Raw genomic sequence first — 15,870 nt, 5'->3', positions numbered from 1 at the left:
ATTTATTCAAGTCTGGAAAATGTTATTTTCAGATTCCATGACTTTTCCAGATTTTTTTAACCATACAAACCCTGCTCTGAAAATGAAAATAAATGCATGATTAATGATGACATTAATAGCGATACACACCTGTTGATGTTAAAATTCTCGAAACCAAAGATGTCCAGCAGCCCAATGGACCTGGGGATATCATTGTCCTGATTGGACAGAGTTCTATAGATGGCAGCATTGATTTTTTCCACTATCCACACAAATAATCTCCCATATATTCCCTAAAAAACATACATTCATAAGTTATTAGCCATATGATTATATTAGTATGATTTAGATTTATTTTTAAATACACAAAGTATTCACAAATATGTAATAACAAGATGTTATTAAAAAGCAGTCCCATAAACAAATGCCTAAATATAGAATTGCCATTAGAACCATCATGCTTTATTTTAGAAATCATACCAGAGGAAGTAACAGATAGAAACCAGATATTAAAAGCAAGAATTCTTCTTTTGATCACTAAAAAAATGAATACAGTCTCCTGGCTGAAGCCACAGCCCCCCTCAATACAACAATAAAGGGATGGAGGGTTAAGGATGTGTATTTAATGGAATATATAACTGCAAACCTACATTAAAAACACATTTTTGTTAACATACACATCAGGTAAACCATGATCTTCTAATATACTTCTGTAAATATAGTTAAAGGTTCTCTAACCTTGACGAAAGCATTCCGAACATCGAGACCCTGGTCCACACTGAGAGGGGTGGACACGCTCTCCCCCCGAGTGATGAGTGTGCGAGTGGTCAAGCAAGTCATTACATCCTGAGGGTCCACCTGGAGAACAAAACATATATACATTAGTGCTCATAAATATTACATGGAAGAAATCTTTTATTCTTTTACTTTAAAATTCTTGTATTTTTTTAATATCTTAGTTAGTGGTGTGCCATTTCAAATCAAATGCAATAATAAAATGCAGTGGCGTGCAGTTAATATAGTGGGTACCCCTTCTGCCCCTCTAACTATTAAACTAATCCAGCATGTGTGCCGTTTTACGACGAACCAATGCGTCGCCCCTTCAGCAGAGCGCCGAGAAGGGGTTAGAGATCCGTGGCCCCGCCCCCGGAGCGAAAATCATGAATCTGATTGGTTGAATTGTCCTGCGACTTTGCTAATAGTCTCATTACTACACCCTTCAAAAAAAAAAATCAGCAGAAGGGTCACGAAGACACAAGGGGGCAGAAACCATTTTAAAAAGCTTTGACTGGATAGAACTGGTTAGACTGACTAGACTTTGAATCAATTGCTGTTTTTTATTTAAGTTAATTTTTAAAATATATGCTTATAGTTTACAATAACTATAATATATATTTCCTGATTAAATATTATATAATGATTTACATGCACCTATTGTCACCTCTTCTCTGAAGGGTTGTAATGGCCTTACTGCACACCACTGATAAAATTTAATTTTCAATTTGTTGCTGTAGTGTATTCTTAACAAATAAATAAATAAAATTGTCATATCATCAAGAGTATCGTCGAGTATCATCGAGTATTCTTTAAAAAAAAAACAAAAAAAAACATAAAATATTGTGATATTATTTTAGAGCCCTATCGTCCACCTCTACCTACAGGTTCACACACACAATTTGACTGCCCTTCTGCATGTTGCCACCAGGGGCAGAGTCTGCAGTGAATTCTGTACAGATCACAGAGCAGGACTTCCTGTAGCTCAGAGCTGAAGTTCTGTGCTGCTGGCTGTGAGATGGAAGTAATGAAGCAGACAGAAAGACTAAGCAGTGCAGAGCTGCAGGCAGGGAGTGTGAAGGCCGAGCCCACGCTGCGCACACACACTCCGATAACAACATCTGATCCCTCTCTAATGACTGCATTTATCTCCAACTCCCCTCCTCTTCCCTCCTCTACCAGCTCTGATAACTCCTTCCCACCGGGATAAAGAGAGAAAGAGAGGGAGAGAAATCAGAGGCAGACAGTGTGAGGGAAAAGACGAGGAAGAAAAAAGAGAATCAGCCCAGCTCCCTGCCAGCTGCAGCCAGACGCCTGACAGAAACAAGCACATATTAAATATATTATAAAAAATAAAGTTTAAACGTATTCAGAAATCCAAAAGTCTGAACCATCTAGGAAAGTATTTACACACTGCAGATGATCCAGACCATGCTATAGTATATCCGAACTGAGGCCTTCTGTTTTAGTTGGACCAAATTTTGGTCCTTTGTTCCAGACGTTGATTTGCAGCACCTTTCACACCTGCTAATTTAAATCGGATCAAACAAGTTAAATGTAAAAGCAGCCTAAGACACCACTAAATGGCACAGCTAAGACTCCACACAGCCACAAACATACAGAGCTCTGGAAAAAATTAAGATATCACTTCAGTTTCTGAATCAGTTTCTCTGATTTTGATATTTATAGGTTTATGTTTGAGTAAAATTAACATGGTTGTTTTATTCTATAATCTACAGACAACATTTCTCCAAAATTCCAAATAAAATTATTGTCATTTAGAGCATTTATTTGCGGAAAATGAGAAATGGTCAAATTACCAAAAAGGATGCAGAGCTTTCAAGTCCTAGAATAATGTAAATAATTTATATTCATTTACAAACAACAATGCTTAAGTTTTAAGAGTTCAAAAATCAATATTTGGTGAAATTACTCTGATTTTAATCACAGTTTTCATGCATCTTGGCATATTCTTCTCCACCAGTCCTACACACTGCTTTTGGGTGACCTTATTTCACTCCTGGCACAAAAATTCAATCAGTAAAGCTTGTGACCAACACACATCTTACACGATTACATTCACAGGTTTTTCAATGGGGTGCATTCCTGTAGATTGATCGTCAACTTATTTAAATATCAGTCATCAACCGCGGGATGACATCAAGTGACCTACAAAAAGAATGGCAAATGGCAGCTGGGGTGAAGTGCATGGAAAGAACAGTTCAAAACAATCTCTTAGAGGCAGCACTCAAGCTAGAGAAAAAGGATCTTCTTCAATGAGAAGCAAAGAAGAGCCAGGCTGAATTTAGAAGATAGAGGACTGGAGTAAGATTATCTTCTCTGATGAGTCTAATTTTTAGCTTTGGTGGAGGATCAGTGATGATCTGGGGATGCTTTGGTCTTTGACCAAATTTGACAATTTCTCATTTTCTGCTAATAAATGGTCTAAATTAAAACATTTTTATTTAGAATTTGGGAGAAATGAAACTGAAACACCTGGTTTTAGACCACAATAATTTATTGGGGTGACGGACAGTTCTGGTGGAAACAGGAGAGTTGAGGTGCACATTGAATTCTGTCGTGATTTGATCAGCCGTGGTTTTACGTTTTTTGGATACAATCCAGGTTAGCACCCAAACATCCATTTCAGACTTACAGCGTCCACAGTTAATCCTGTTGTATGTGGTCGGTCCTTCTTGGTGGTATGCTGACATTACCCTGGATACCGTGGCTCTTGATACATCACAAAGACTTGCTGTCTTGTTCACAGATGCTCCAGCAAGACGTGCACCAACAATTTGTCTTCTTTTGAACTCTGGTATGTCTTCCATAATGTTGTGTGCATTGCAATATTTTGAGTAAAACTGTGCTCTTACCCTGCTAATTGAACCATCACACTCTGCTCTTACTGGTGCAATGTGAAATTAATGAAGATTGCCCACCAGGCTGCTCCATGAATTTAGACATTAAACCTTCCACGCTAAAATGACAGGTGTTTGAGTTTCATTGTCCAATTCCTGTGGTCTCTCATTTTTTTTCCAGAGCTGTATCTACACACACACACACAGCCCTCACCTCCAACAGAGTTGCAGCTTTGGCCAGGTCAGGTGATCGCACCACCACACAGGAGTCCAGGTGTTTAAATGTGCGGGCTGAGAATATAATAATGAGAACACACAGATCAGTTCATTACTGGAGCTCACACCACAGCAGCAGCGGCAGTGGCGGCTGTACACAGATGTTTTCTGTCTGCTGCTTCGTGTCCCCTGTGGTTTACCCTCAAAGCGCAGGTTGCCCATGTGCAGGATGGCAGCCAGCAGCTTGGAGATCTCCCAGTTCTCTGTGTCCGTGAACATCAGGACCTTCATGGCTGACAGGATGCTGGAGTACTCCTTCATATCGTCTCGCCCGTCACACACTGTACAGTTCCCCTGGAGAGCAGCCGAGGACAGGAGGACATAGTGTAAACACACACACACACATACAAACTGAGTTATGTAAGGACATTTTTTTGGGGGGTAACAGAAAGGTATTCATATTTTAGTCCTTTGTTCCATCAGTTGTAGTCTGATTGAAATGTATTTTAGTTCATATAAAATTAATTTTCATTCTACATGCAATAGCCTGTCAAATTTAACGGTACCACTTTACAATAAGGCGCCTTTATAATTAGTTTATGAATCGTTTACAGAGGAGTTTATTAAAGGTTATTAAATAGGCTATAAACCATTAATAAGCGATTACACCACATAAATAGAAAGGACAACAGTGGTCTGCCGTGTACCAAATAGTGATTTCACATTTGTTCATACTGTTAAACCTCAGATCTTAAGATTTTTGTTATTAACTTTATTCATTTAGCTATAATAACATATTAAATGACTAACAGAACTGACTGACTTTCTATATTATTTTATTAGATATGTTAAAAAAAAAGTTATTTTCACTGTTGTTCATTTTTGTATGTGTTGTTTTATGTGCTTATTAATGTTTTTAAAGTATGTATAATATATTATTTTTTTTATTTATAACCATTAAGAAGCTTCATTATAAACTACTTTTAAACCCTTTAAAATTAGTCTTATTTTAAAATGGTACCAATTTAACTAATCAATGATATTCATCAAGTAAGGATTCATCAAGTTACTTGCTCTCTCTCTCTCTCTCTCTCTCTCTCTCTTTTTCTCTCTAAAATAACCAAAAAAAATGTTTAGATACAGAATTTGTAGATGTTATAAAAACCTCTATAAATATGTAGCAGAGTCCCAGGACTTCTGGGAGAGGTGGATGTTTTGTCATCGCAAACTAAACCCTGGGGAGCCTTAAAAACACATGACCTGTTGCATTTTAATGTAAGCAAATAAATAAAGAAATGGCGCAAATCGATTTTTTGCTTTTATGGGACACAATCTGCTGTTTTCAGAGAAGTGTGGACATTTATAATCCAACTTTTACACATGAAACTAACTCAAGTTACAACCCGCAATTGACTTAAACTGATGATTTGCATATACTTTTTAGCCAATATCCCTTTCAGCCTATGAATATTCCACAATGTGTTGCAGGCATCTCATTAAAAATGAGCGAATATTTGCAAAAAACAATAAAGTGTATCCATATTTATATTTATTTTAATAGATTAAAAAGGATTTGCAAATCATTGTATTCTGTTTTTATTTATGTTTTACACAACGTCCCACCTTCATTGGAATTGGGGTTATAGATATTGTACAGATAAAAAATTTAAAGTTGAGTATACGCAAATATACACAAAAAAAATACTCAGAACTAGTTGTTTTTTAAATGCAGTTACAACGGACACTTTTACTGTACAATGCAATGTAAAAAGAAAAGGGAGGAGCTACTCCTACTATGCTTCACTTTCTGTTCAGAACAGGCTAGTTCAGTAATATTTTGTGTGCTACCTGCCTAATTTGCACTGTTAAGATTAATATACAGTATATTCCTTTTAGTATTAGTGTGTAGTATGCAACTGGGATGCAACTTTATTATTTAACCCTTAGAAGCAGATTTAGGAGACACTGATTTATGTAAAAATAGAATCAACCTGTATTTCTTCTGTAATACTTAAACCATAAACTAGCCTTACTAACAACATCACTAATCCTGTCAGGTAAGGTTCACACCAGTCTCCTCAGGTAATTCCTGTCCAGTTTAATCCAGTCTTCCATGAACTGGGAGCACATTTCCACTGAAGTTCATGTATTCCTATAGAACATGCTGTTCCAGACTGAGATTAGGAATATCAGTAGTATGTCTTGATTGGGAAAGATGCTCATAGTTTGTGGAGGAGTGGAATAAACTGACACGATTACCCAATAAAAGGATTTATTAATAAAAGTGATTAAACCCATGTTATGGTTAAACACATAACATGGCACTACGCATCATGTTTTTAATGATAATTCCCTAAGTTTTTATTGGGAACATTAAACAATCTGCTTAAATGTTAAAAAAAAACATGTAAATTGCAGTTAAAGCAGATCAATGGCAAGTTAAACAATAATAAGGACCTGTAAAACTGTAAAAATACGGTTTATAGTCACCTTTATGACCATAACTTTTAAAAGTAAAGATAAAACACGGATCATAGAAACCTATACCACTTGTTCTTGAAAATGTTTTATGGGCTGGTCTGAATGAATACTGCCTGAAAGGTCTAAATTATTAAGTGGAATAATAGTTCATTTAAAAACATTTAATTTATGATGTTTTACTTTTTTACTTCAAATAATTAAAAGTAACTATGTAACTTTTACTCAAAGTACATTTTAAATTGAGTATTTTTTTACTTTTACTCGAGTAGATTTGTAGATGGGTACTTTTACTTTTACTTGAGTAGAATTTTAGCAAAGTAAAGGTACTTTTACTTAATTACAAATTTTCAGCACTTTTTCCACCTCTGGTTAAACAATGGTCTATTGTAGAATAAGAAGACGTCTGTTACCATGGTTAGATAGTTGTAGTCTGTAGCCAGGCCGAGTCCGAGCTTAGTCTTCTGGTCTGAACTCATCCCCCGCAGCATGCAGTAGAATATGTGGTAGTTTCTCTCATCTGGAGCCTGAAAAAATCAACAAACTCTCTGAATTTAAGAGCAACCTCCTACTGTACCAACAGCATAAGTCACTGACATTAATAACCTGCACTGAAACCAGTAATGCAATTAGTTTCCTTACTGAACAAAAAAAACCCACAAATTAATCTGTTCACCAGGAGGGTGAAGACTACAAGCCTCCTCCGATACAAGTGAAGTCAGACTTTTTTTGAGCTGCTGCTGATGTAGCATTAGCGAGTAGCATCACAGCGCTAACGCTCGAAGGAAAGCGCAGCGACTCCTTTCCGATACATCAGCTCACAGACACAGCCTTGTGCTGATCCACATCGCCTTAGTAGTGATAAGAGGAGAGAGTGCCATCTACCCACTCAGAGAGAGCAAGGCCAATTGTGCTCTCTTGGGGCTCCAGTAGCCGTTGGCAAGCTACATGAACAGGATTCGAACCGGCAAACTCCTGATCATAGTGGCAGCGCCTTATTCCACTGGTACCCAGCCCCGAACCCTGATAATAATTTTAATTAACTTAAAAGTTTGAGTGAACAAATTCCCTTCGAGTAAGTAAATTAAATGTATCCAGGCTTACAGTGCAACAGTTTGACACAACGTATCTAGGCTCCTCCTACCTGTCTGCAAACCCTGGACTTCTCCAGCAGGTACTGCTCTATCTTTGCCCCCTCAATGGCTCCTCTCCTGTTGAAGTGAATATCGATGTATTTCCCGAAGCGGCTGGAGTTGTCGTTGCGGATGGTCTTGGCGTTGCCGAACGCTGTAAAAACGAGAGAGATTACCTCAGATTACCTGAATTATCTCAGCACACACTCATCTCCTGCAGCGACTTCATCAAAGTGCAGACAGGTTTATCAGTGCTCTTATTCTGATGAAAAGTCTTTGATCTGGAATACAGAGGCGCTGATCTAAAGCCCACCCCAGCCATTGTTTGGTTGAAGAATAGGTGTTTAAGATTCAGGTGCATTCTGTGAAGCGTCTGTCTGAGGCACTGTGAGCGGGTCAGACGGCAGGTCTACTGGGAGCTGAAGCCTGTTAATGAATTTCCCTCAGCACTGCAGAGGAATCCTCTCCCATATGGAGGAACTCCTCTAGCAGGAGCCGTGAGCAGCAGGTGAGGTGTCATATTAGCAGACTAGAGCAAAGCTTCGGGTAATGCTTTATCCAATCTACTCAAACTGCCAAACTGACACATTACCTACTGGTTTAAACACTGGTTTAACTGTGTAAAGGAACACGTCAAGTGCTGATGACTAAGGAGCTTAAAAGCTGACCCAGGTATATTAACCCCTTTAAAATGCCTTGTCCAATATACAGGCTACAGGTGTAGGTGATAAAAAACCCTTTTTTCTGCAGTAAAATAACAAATTTACATTCTGAAAATATTGAGGGCTTTGAAATCTCCTACAGGACACTTGGAGAAGCTGCCTGTTTTCTCTCTACTGCGTTTAATAAGTGCAGATCAGAAACAGGACTCAACCCAAATTCTGCAGGTTTGAAAATAAACCTAAAAACTGGACAAACATAACAAAACTAAAGATTTGGAGGACATTGTTTATTTGTGGAAAATATTGATTTTAAGTTTTGAAGATTTTAGTCATTATATATTGACATTAGCATTATGCTTTTCAGTAACGTTCCTTATCAAACACAAAACGTTTTCATGTAATGCTTGAATAGAAATCTTCAAGATGTAGTGATGTAATGTCAGGTAGACAATTGACAAATAATCCTGGCCTGTTAAGGGGTTAATGTGCATTTAATATATTTAAGTATATGAATTTAAAGTACTTGTCTTTTTTTAAATGAACTTTAAATATTCAATGTGTAATTAATACATTTATCTTTCTGTGTTTTGAACTTGTGAGGTGGTGAAGATTTTCAGCGTACAAAATTCAGATCCATAAATTCAATTCTAATTTTTTTGATGTTTCACTTCTTGTCTAAACTGGTATTTCTGAGTATTTCAGATGAAACAGATTTAAATGTGTAGATCTAAAGAAAAATATATTATTATTTTGAAATGTATTATTTATTAGCAAATTTCACCATCTCACATTGTCAAAACATAAAAAAAAAACATTGTTAAAATTATAAATGATCAATTACGCCAAAATAAATAGTGAGCACACAGGTTTGTCAGCATGATGTTTAGTACTTTTTCATTTATTTATATAACGTGTGTGTTTTAATAATTACTTAATCTGTGCTTTGTGAGACTGTTTCTTTTAAAACATCAATCTGTCCAGGAAATGCAGATGAAAATTAGCCATTTAGCTAAATCTAGTGTTCAGATAGAAGCAAGGGAAAAACACAAGAAAACAAAACAGACAAACAATAAACTAAACAAACAATGAGTCATGGGGTACATAGAGACTAAAACAATAAATAAACACGTAACCTGACTGATGATAAGGTGTACAAGAACCGACAAGGGACAATGAAACAAAGGGACTATATATGCACACGGAAAGGGACAGGAAACAGGAAACACCTGGGAACGGGTAACAAGGGGACGGAGCTACAGATGAACAAATGTGAGCACACTGAATACAGGGGTGGAGACGCGGGAGGAACACACAGGGCGAGGTGTAGAGTAAAGGTAAAGTGCTGGTTTAATTTTTAACACCTGTAGCATTAATTAGCTTTTACAGACAGTAATTATAATATATTTCCCCATATTTATATGACAATGTATGACATCCAGGTCACATGCTGCTGCTCACAGGACCATGTTTGTGGACTATTCTCAGTCATGGCAGTGTCACTGTGGTGTTTAAAAACTCCAGCAGCACTGCTGCTGTATCTGATCCACTCACTGTAACAGCACAACACACACTAACACCTCATACACCACCACCAGGCTAATCACTGCTAATCACTGCAGTGCTGAAAATAAATGATCCACTATCCAAATATTAATAATAATAGCAGCTGATCTGTGGTGGTCTTCTCTCCTGTGGGGTCCTGAGTATTGAAGATTGAAGAACAGGATAAAAGGAGGATAATAATGAAGAATGCAGGCTTTTAGTGCTGAGGGATAACATCCTGTGAAACATTAAGAAGTCTGGAGAGATCTCTCCTACCTTCTAGAATAGGGTTTGCCTCCAGGACCTGCTGCTCGATCCAGGAGTGCTGTCCACTGATAGCAGCCAGAAACTGCAGGATCAGCTTAGTGCTTTCAGTCTTCCCCGCCCCGGATTCACCACTGCACACCAAAACACATTACTAATAACTATAAAAGCAGGACATGCTAACTGTACCCAGTCTGAGACAGTGCAGCATTGTGGGTTTGTGCTGATTTAATCAGAAACACTGATATAGAGAAGTGTGTAGTACCTGATGATGCAGCACTGGTCCTTGTTGTTCCGCTGCATGTTGAAGTAGCAGTTATCAGCGATGCCGAAGATGTGCGGAGGCATCTCTCCGATCTTCCTGTTGGAGTAGAGGCGGATGTGGTCTGGGGTGTAGATGGGCAGCAGCTGGTAAGGGTTCACCGCCACCAGGATGGAGCCTGTGTATGTCTGAAAGGCCATTATAAAGAATTTTAAGGTTTCATTCTTTATAAAATATATTCCAAAGGGGCATCTGGTTTTAATTACTTTTTTCTTTATTATAATTTATTTATATTCTTTATTGTTCCAGTGTGTACAATATACAATTTGTCTTTTGTTATCACTTCTGATATCGCAATTATCACAATTTTTATGTCTTTAACATAGAATACAGACAGATTAATTAACTATTAACTAGGAGGATGACTTAAATTATTGTGCAATAAAAATGAAATGAAAAAAATGAAAACAAACAAATCCAAACAATATAACATACAGCTACGGACAACATTTCTCCCAAATTCCAAAGAAAAATATCGTCATTTAGAGCATTTATTTGCAGAAAATTAGAAATGGCTGAAATAACAGAAAAGATGAAGAGCTTTCAGACCTCAAATAATGCAAAGAAAACAAGTTCATATTCATAAAGTTTTAAGAGTTCAGAAATCAATATTTGGTGGAATAACCCTGGTTTTTAATCACAGTTTTTTACTCAACTTGGCATCATGTTCTCCTCCACCAGTCTTACACACTGCTTTTGGATAACTTTATGCTGCTTTACTCCTGGTGCAAAAATTTCAAGCAGTTCAGCTTGGTTTGACGGTTTGTGATCATCCATCTTCCTCTTGATTATATTCCAGAGGTTTCCAATTTGGTAAAATCAAAGAAACTTTTCATTTTAAGTGGTCTTTTATATTTGTTCCAGAGCTGTATATATTTTGTGGGTAGTAGTTTAATTTATTTGTATTTTAATGAAATCTGTTTTTTTGCTCTTCATGTAAATTGTCCATTTTGACCTTAGTTTTGCTCATTTTGATCTGCAGCCTAATTGCAAATGTAAATTTGTCCATTACATATATTTCATTCATATACATATATACATGTAATGTATTGTGCAAATCTGACCAAAATAATAGTAACCTTATTTAAGGTCTGGATTATTTTTTTAATTACTTTTTGACATGTCAAAAGTTATACACTTGCCATCAATTTCTTGATAAATAAATAAACCAAATGAAATGTATCAAAATTACTTGGAAGGAAATTGACTTTTACATTGACTTCAATTAAAAAGAAAGAGAGCATGGCCAGATGTGCTCTCTCAGACTTTGGCTGCTGATGCTGGAGCACTATGACCTGGGTTTCAAACCAAATTTTCTTGGATCATAGTGACAGCACTGAATTACTTGAAGAGACCCCTCTCTATAGATCGTATCCTTTCCTATGCTGTCAGCCATCTTTGCTTTAAGCCCTATATTTACTATATACTCTTTTATACTATTTGAATTATATCATATTTTTGTGTGATCGGGTCAGTTATCAAATCATTTCCCTGATTAGTTATACTGTGTATGACTGTGTGTATATATATATATATATATATATATATATATATATATATATATATATATGACAAATGTTGAATTTTGAACAATGCAGTTTGGAAGGGAATGAATGGCAGAAATTGCAGGAGCAGAATAAACAGAGAGAGCATTTCAATTTCATTTTCAATTTCTCTGAAAATGTCCCTTACGCCATAAACCTTAGCATTAGACCAGCTTTTCCAATCACTGTCAGCTGATCCAATCACAGCGGTTCAAACTTCTCTGACTTTGTCAGAGTTTCTGTGCCCTCCATCACATCCATATTCCAGAGCTGAAAATGTCTGAAGGGGATTTGTTGATGAGCCAAAAGAAAAAGGTCATATTTTAGCGAGGCAATCTGATCTGAGCACACTCCAAACAGCAAGCAAAAAAAAGCCATTCGGTTTAAGAGGCCAGAACAAATCCTTCAGGATAAAAAAACTCCAGCTCATGCACTGCGTGAGGAATGAGCAATTCTGTCTTTTTATCTGTGCTTGAGATCAAATTAAGACATACTGGCTTTCAAACACAATGAAAAGCTTTTAGCAGGCAGAGGTTATCCATTAGGAGGGCGGTAATTAAGTGGAATAATTAAATAGACTGAATTTAGAGTAATCATTTATTAAATAAGCATGCATGCTTTATGAGCTAATTTAGTCAGAAAGTCTCAGAAGACCAGAATAAAACAGGAGTAAATGTGAGGATGCAGCAAGTTGTTGGGATACTCACATAAATGACCCTGTCTCTGTAGCGGATGAAGAGGTTTCTGAGGATGCACGCCTCGTTCAGATCCCCCAGCTGAATCATGTCCTCCACTCCGTGGATGGAGGTGGGGTGCATGGGCTTTATGTTAGTAGCATTCTGAGGGGAGATCCAGTGCTCCTGTACAGAAACATACCAATAAAATGCGCTTTTTCACACACTGCTGCTCAGTAGGGATGCAACTAATCATTATTTTGGTATTCTATACCAAATCTGTCGATTATTTTTTTGATTACTCGATTAGTCAGCAATTCTTTCCGCCATGACCTCCATCTCTTCTAAAGCAAATTAAAATAAAGACCCATAAAACACAAGTTTAAAACCTAAGCTTGATAGCTTAATCAAAAGTATTCAAAATGACTTAACGCAATCACAATAAAAAAAGAAATAATATAAAAAAATCAAATGAAATTAATTCAATAATACAAATTAAAGTGCAAGTAACGTTTTAAATGTGTTTAAAATGTGTAATGTGTAAATTATAGCTCAGAATTGCAGCTTTTGCCCCAGTATATAGTTGACATCTTAAACAGAAGTCTAAGTCACAGATTAAGCAATGGCCATAGCTTTTACCTGGACTTTTATTATGAAATTTAAACACTGTGTAGTGCATTGCAGTTAAAACACATCGTCAAACCACTTTCTGTTTACTAAATCATTTCATATGTGTTCCTGTAAATTTACAATGTAAAATATCATAAAAAAGAATGAGTAGAGCTCTGGAAAAAATGAAGAGACAGACCACTTCAGTTTCTGAATCAGTTTCTCTGATTCTGCTATTTATAGGTTTATGTTTGAGTAAAATGAACATTGTTTTTTTATTCTATAAACTACGGACAACACTTCTCCCATTCCAACATATAAAAATATATTGTCATTTAGAGCTTTTATCTGCAGAAAATTAGAAATTGCTGAAATAACAAAAAAGATGCAGAGCTTTCAGACCTCAAATAATACAAAGAAAACAAGTTCATATTTATAAAGTTTTAAGAGTTCAGAAATCAATATTTGGTGGAGTAACCCTGGTTTTTAATCACAGTTTTTTACTCATCTTGGCATCATGTTCTCCTCCACCAGTCTTACACACTGCTTTTGGATAACTTTATGCTGCTTTACTCCTGGTGCAAAAATTCAAGCAGTTCAGTTTGGTGGTTTGATGGCTTGTGATCATCCATCTTCCTCTCGATTATATTCCAGAGTTTTTTTTAACTTGGTAAAATCAAAGAAACTCATAATTTTTAAGTGCTCTTTTATTTTTTTTTTCAGAGCTGTATGGCTATTATTACCATCTGTTCAATACAATATCTGCATTTAATGCAGGAAGCCTCATTCACATATTACATTAGACATAGTAGTGTTTTTTAGCTTCTGTGCTACATGACAAAAGTCATAGAACATAATACTAGTTGCTAGTGGTCTGTGTTAAGTCTGTGTACTGTACAGTATTAAATAATGATTTATATTTCACATGGTGTTCATGCTGTAAAAACTCACATGACCCTCATCATCCAAAACCTGGATCTGGCCCGAGTCACAGCGCTTGACCACAGCTCCGAGAGGAACGTCAAACTCATGGCCGGTCTTGGGATCCAACCAGACATAGTCCCCCTGCAGGAAAACGAGTAAACAAGAGAGGAATCAGCCAATCACCTGCGAGAGCTTTACTGGGTCATTAATATAACAATAATAATTAGGTAATGCAGCAGATAAGAACCAGCACAGGGAGGCAAATCCTCTAGAGAAGGGTGCGTTTGCCAAGGTTCACTGGGAGTCGGAATGATTTGGACTGTTTTACACTAAATATAACCATTAGATAAACCATGCCTGACTAAGAATACACTTTCTTTTTATTTATATTCATTTATATATAGAAGCAATATAATATCTAGGTACCATTTTAAAATAAGGCTCCTTTATAAAGGGTTTATAAATAGTAAAAAAAAATATAAATAATAATAATGGTTATTAATTGGGTTAAAATTACTGTTAAACCTCAGATCTTTCTAGATGCTTATCTTACTTTTTTTTCCATCAGTCAGCTTTAACATTTCTGTTATTAATTTTATTCATTACAGCTCTGTAAAATCAACTTATTTGATTTTACCAAATTGAAAACCTCTGCAATATAATCAAGAGGAAGATGGATGATCACAAGCCATCAAACCAAACTGAACTGCTTGAATTTTTGCACCAGGAGTGGTGTAAAAGCAGGAGTATCCTAAAGCAGTGTGTAAGACTGGTGGAGGAGAACATGACAAACTGTGATTAAAAACCAGGGTTATTCCACCAAATATTGATTTCTGAACTCTTAAAACTTTATGAATATGAACTTGTTTTCTTTGCATTATTTGAGGTCTGAAAGCTCTTCATCTTTTTTGTTATTTCAGCCATTTCTCATTTTCTGCAAATAAACGCTCTAAATGACAATATTTTTATTTGGAATTTGGGAAAAATTTAAGTTGTCTGTAGTTTATAGAATAAAACAACAATTTTAATTTTACTCAAACATTCACCTATAAATACCAAAGTTCCAGAGCTGTATCTATTATAATATATTAAAGGACTAAACTGACTTTATTATTTTACTAGATATGTTAAAAAAGTAAGTGTCACTGTTGTAATATGTTGTATTATTTTTTATGTAATGTTAATATTTACAACCATTAATGAACTCTTTTATAGACTACTTATAAATCCTTTATAAGGGAGCCTTATTTTAAAGTGGTACCAATATTTTTATAAAAATGCTTTTTAAATACATGTTTAGACATAAATACACTTAGGCTTACCTGCTGCAGAATGACCATGTTTCTGGTTTACTTCTGGACATTCGAAGACACCATATCCTGAGGATCCTGTATTAAATACAAGATCCATACTTAGAAGAAAATAATCTAATAGTGCAATTAGTTAGAAAGTTGTTTTCAGTGATTATTAAGGAAAAAGACAGAAAATATAGAAAAAATACCATATATACAGAGACGGAACAGAAGAAACTAATAAGAAGGAACATATGATCATACTAAATAAAAAAAATCAGAACAGATTATTTGTGTATCAGAAACCAGAAGGAACAAGCTCAGGTTTTTGTGTAAGAGTCTATATCTACTGCCAGAGCGGCCCCTTATAAAAGCGCTTAGTCTACCAGATGTAGGTCAAACAAATCAGACGTTGACCCCACATGGAGCAGCTGCAGCACTGAATCAGAGACACAGGTATATTTACACCGCAACAATTCTGCCTTAAGCTTCACGAGGCTGACAAACGTTACAGACTGTAGTTCTATAGTAATGTTTCTGTGCGTACTTTAACTACTGCCTTTTTAATGGTATTTGGATAGTAGGATCAAACACAG

General features: G+C 36.1%; 1 protein-coding gene across 3 annotated transcripts in view; it reads right to left on the bottom strand.

Moving 5' to 3' along the window:
- The window catches only part of myo7ab (myosin VIIAb), an 81,327-nt gene that overhangs the window by 43,362 nt on the left and 22,095 nt on the right, over positions 1–15,870 (bottom strand). For all 3 annotated transcript variants that reach the window (XM_022675981.2, XM_049466559.1, XM_049466558.1), the window contains 11 exons: positions 15,305–15,370; positions 14,010–14,123; positions 12,483–12,635; positions 10,175–10,359; positions 9,922–10,043; positions 7,453–7,595; positions 6,722–6,835; positions 4,031–4,184; positions 3,829–3,905; positions 718–837; positions 130–272 (listed from right to left, as the gene is read on the bottom strand). In XM_022675981.2, the coding sequence (XP_022531702.2) occupies positions 130–272; positions 718–837; positions 3,829–3,905; positions 4,031–4,184; positions 6,722–6,835; positions 7,453–7,595; positions 9,922–10,043; positions 10,175–10,359; positions 12,483–12,635; positions 14,010–14,123; positions 15,305–15,322 (1,343 nt within the window). In that variant the 5' untranslated portion in view covers positions 15,323–15,370. The remainder of the gene's footprint in view (positions 1–129; positions 273–717; positions 838–3,828; positions 3,906–4,030; positions 4,185–6,721; positions 6,836–7,452; positions 7,596–9,921; positions 10,044–10,174; positions 10,360–12,482; positions 12,636–14,009; positions 14,124–15,304; positions 15,371–15,870) is intronic.

The sequence above is a fragment of the Astyanax mexicanus genome, chromosome 17, assembly GCF_023375975.1.
Source record: "Astyanax mexicanus isolate ESR-SI-001 chromosome 17, AstMex3_surface, whole genome shotgun sequence".
Classification (NCBI taxonomy): Eukaryota; Metazoa; Chordata; class Actinopteri; order Characiformes; family Acestrorhamphidae; genus Astyanax; species Astyanax mexicanus.
Note: the sequence above shows the minus strand (reverse complement) of the source record. Positions and strands in the feature narration are given on the sequence as shown.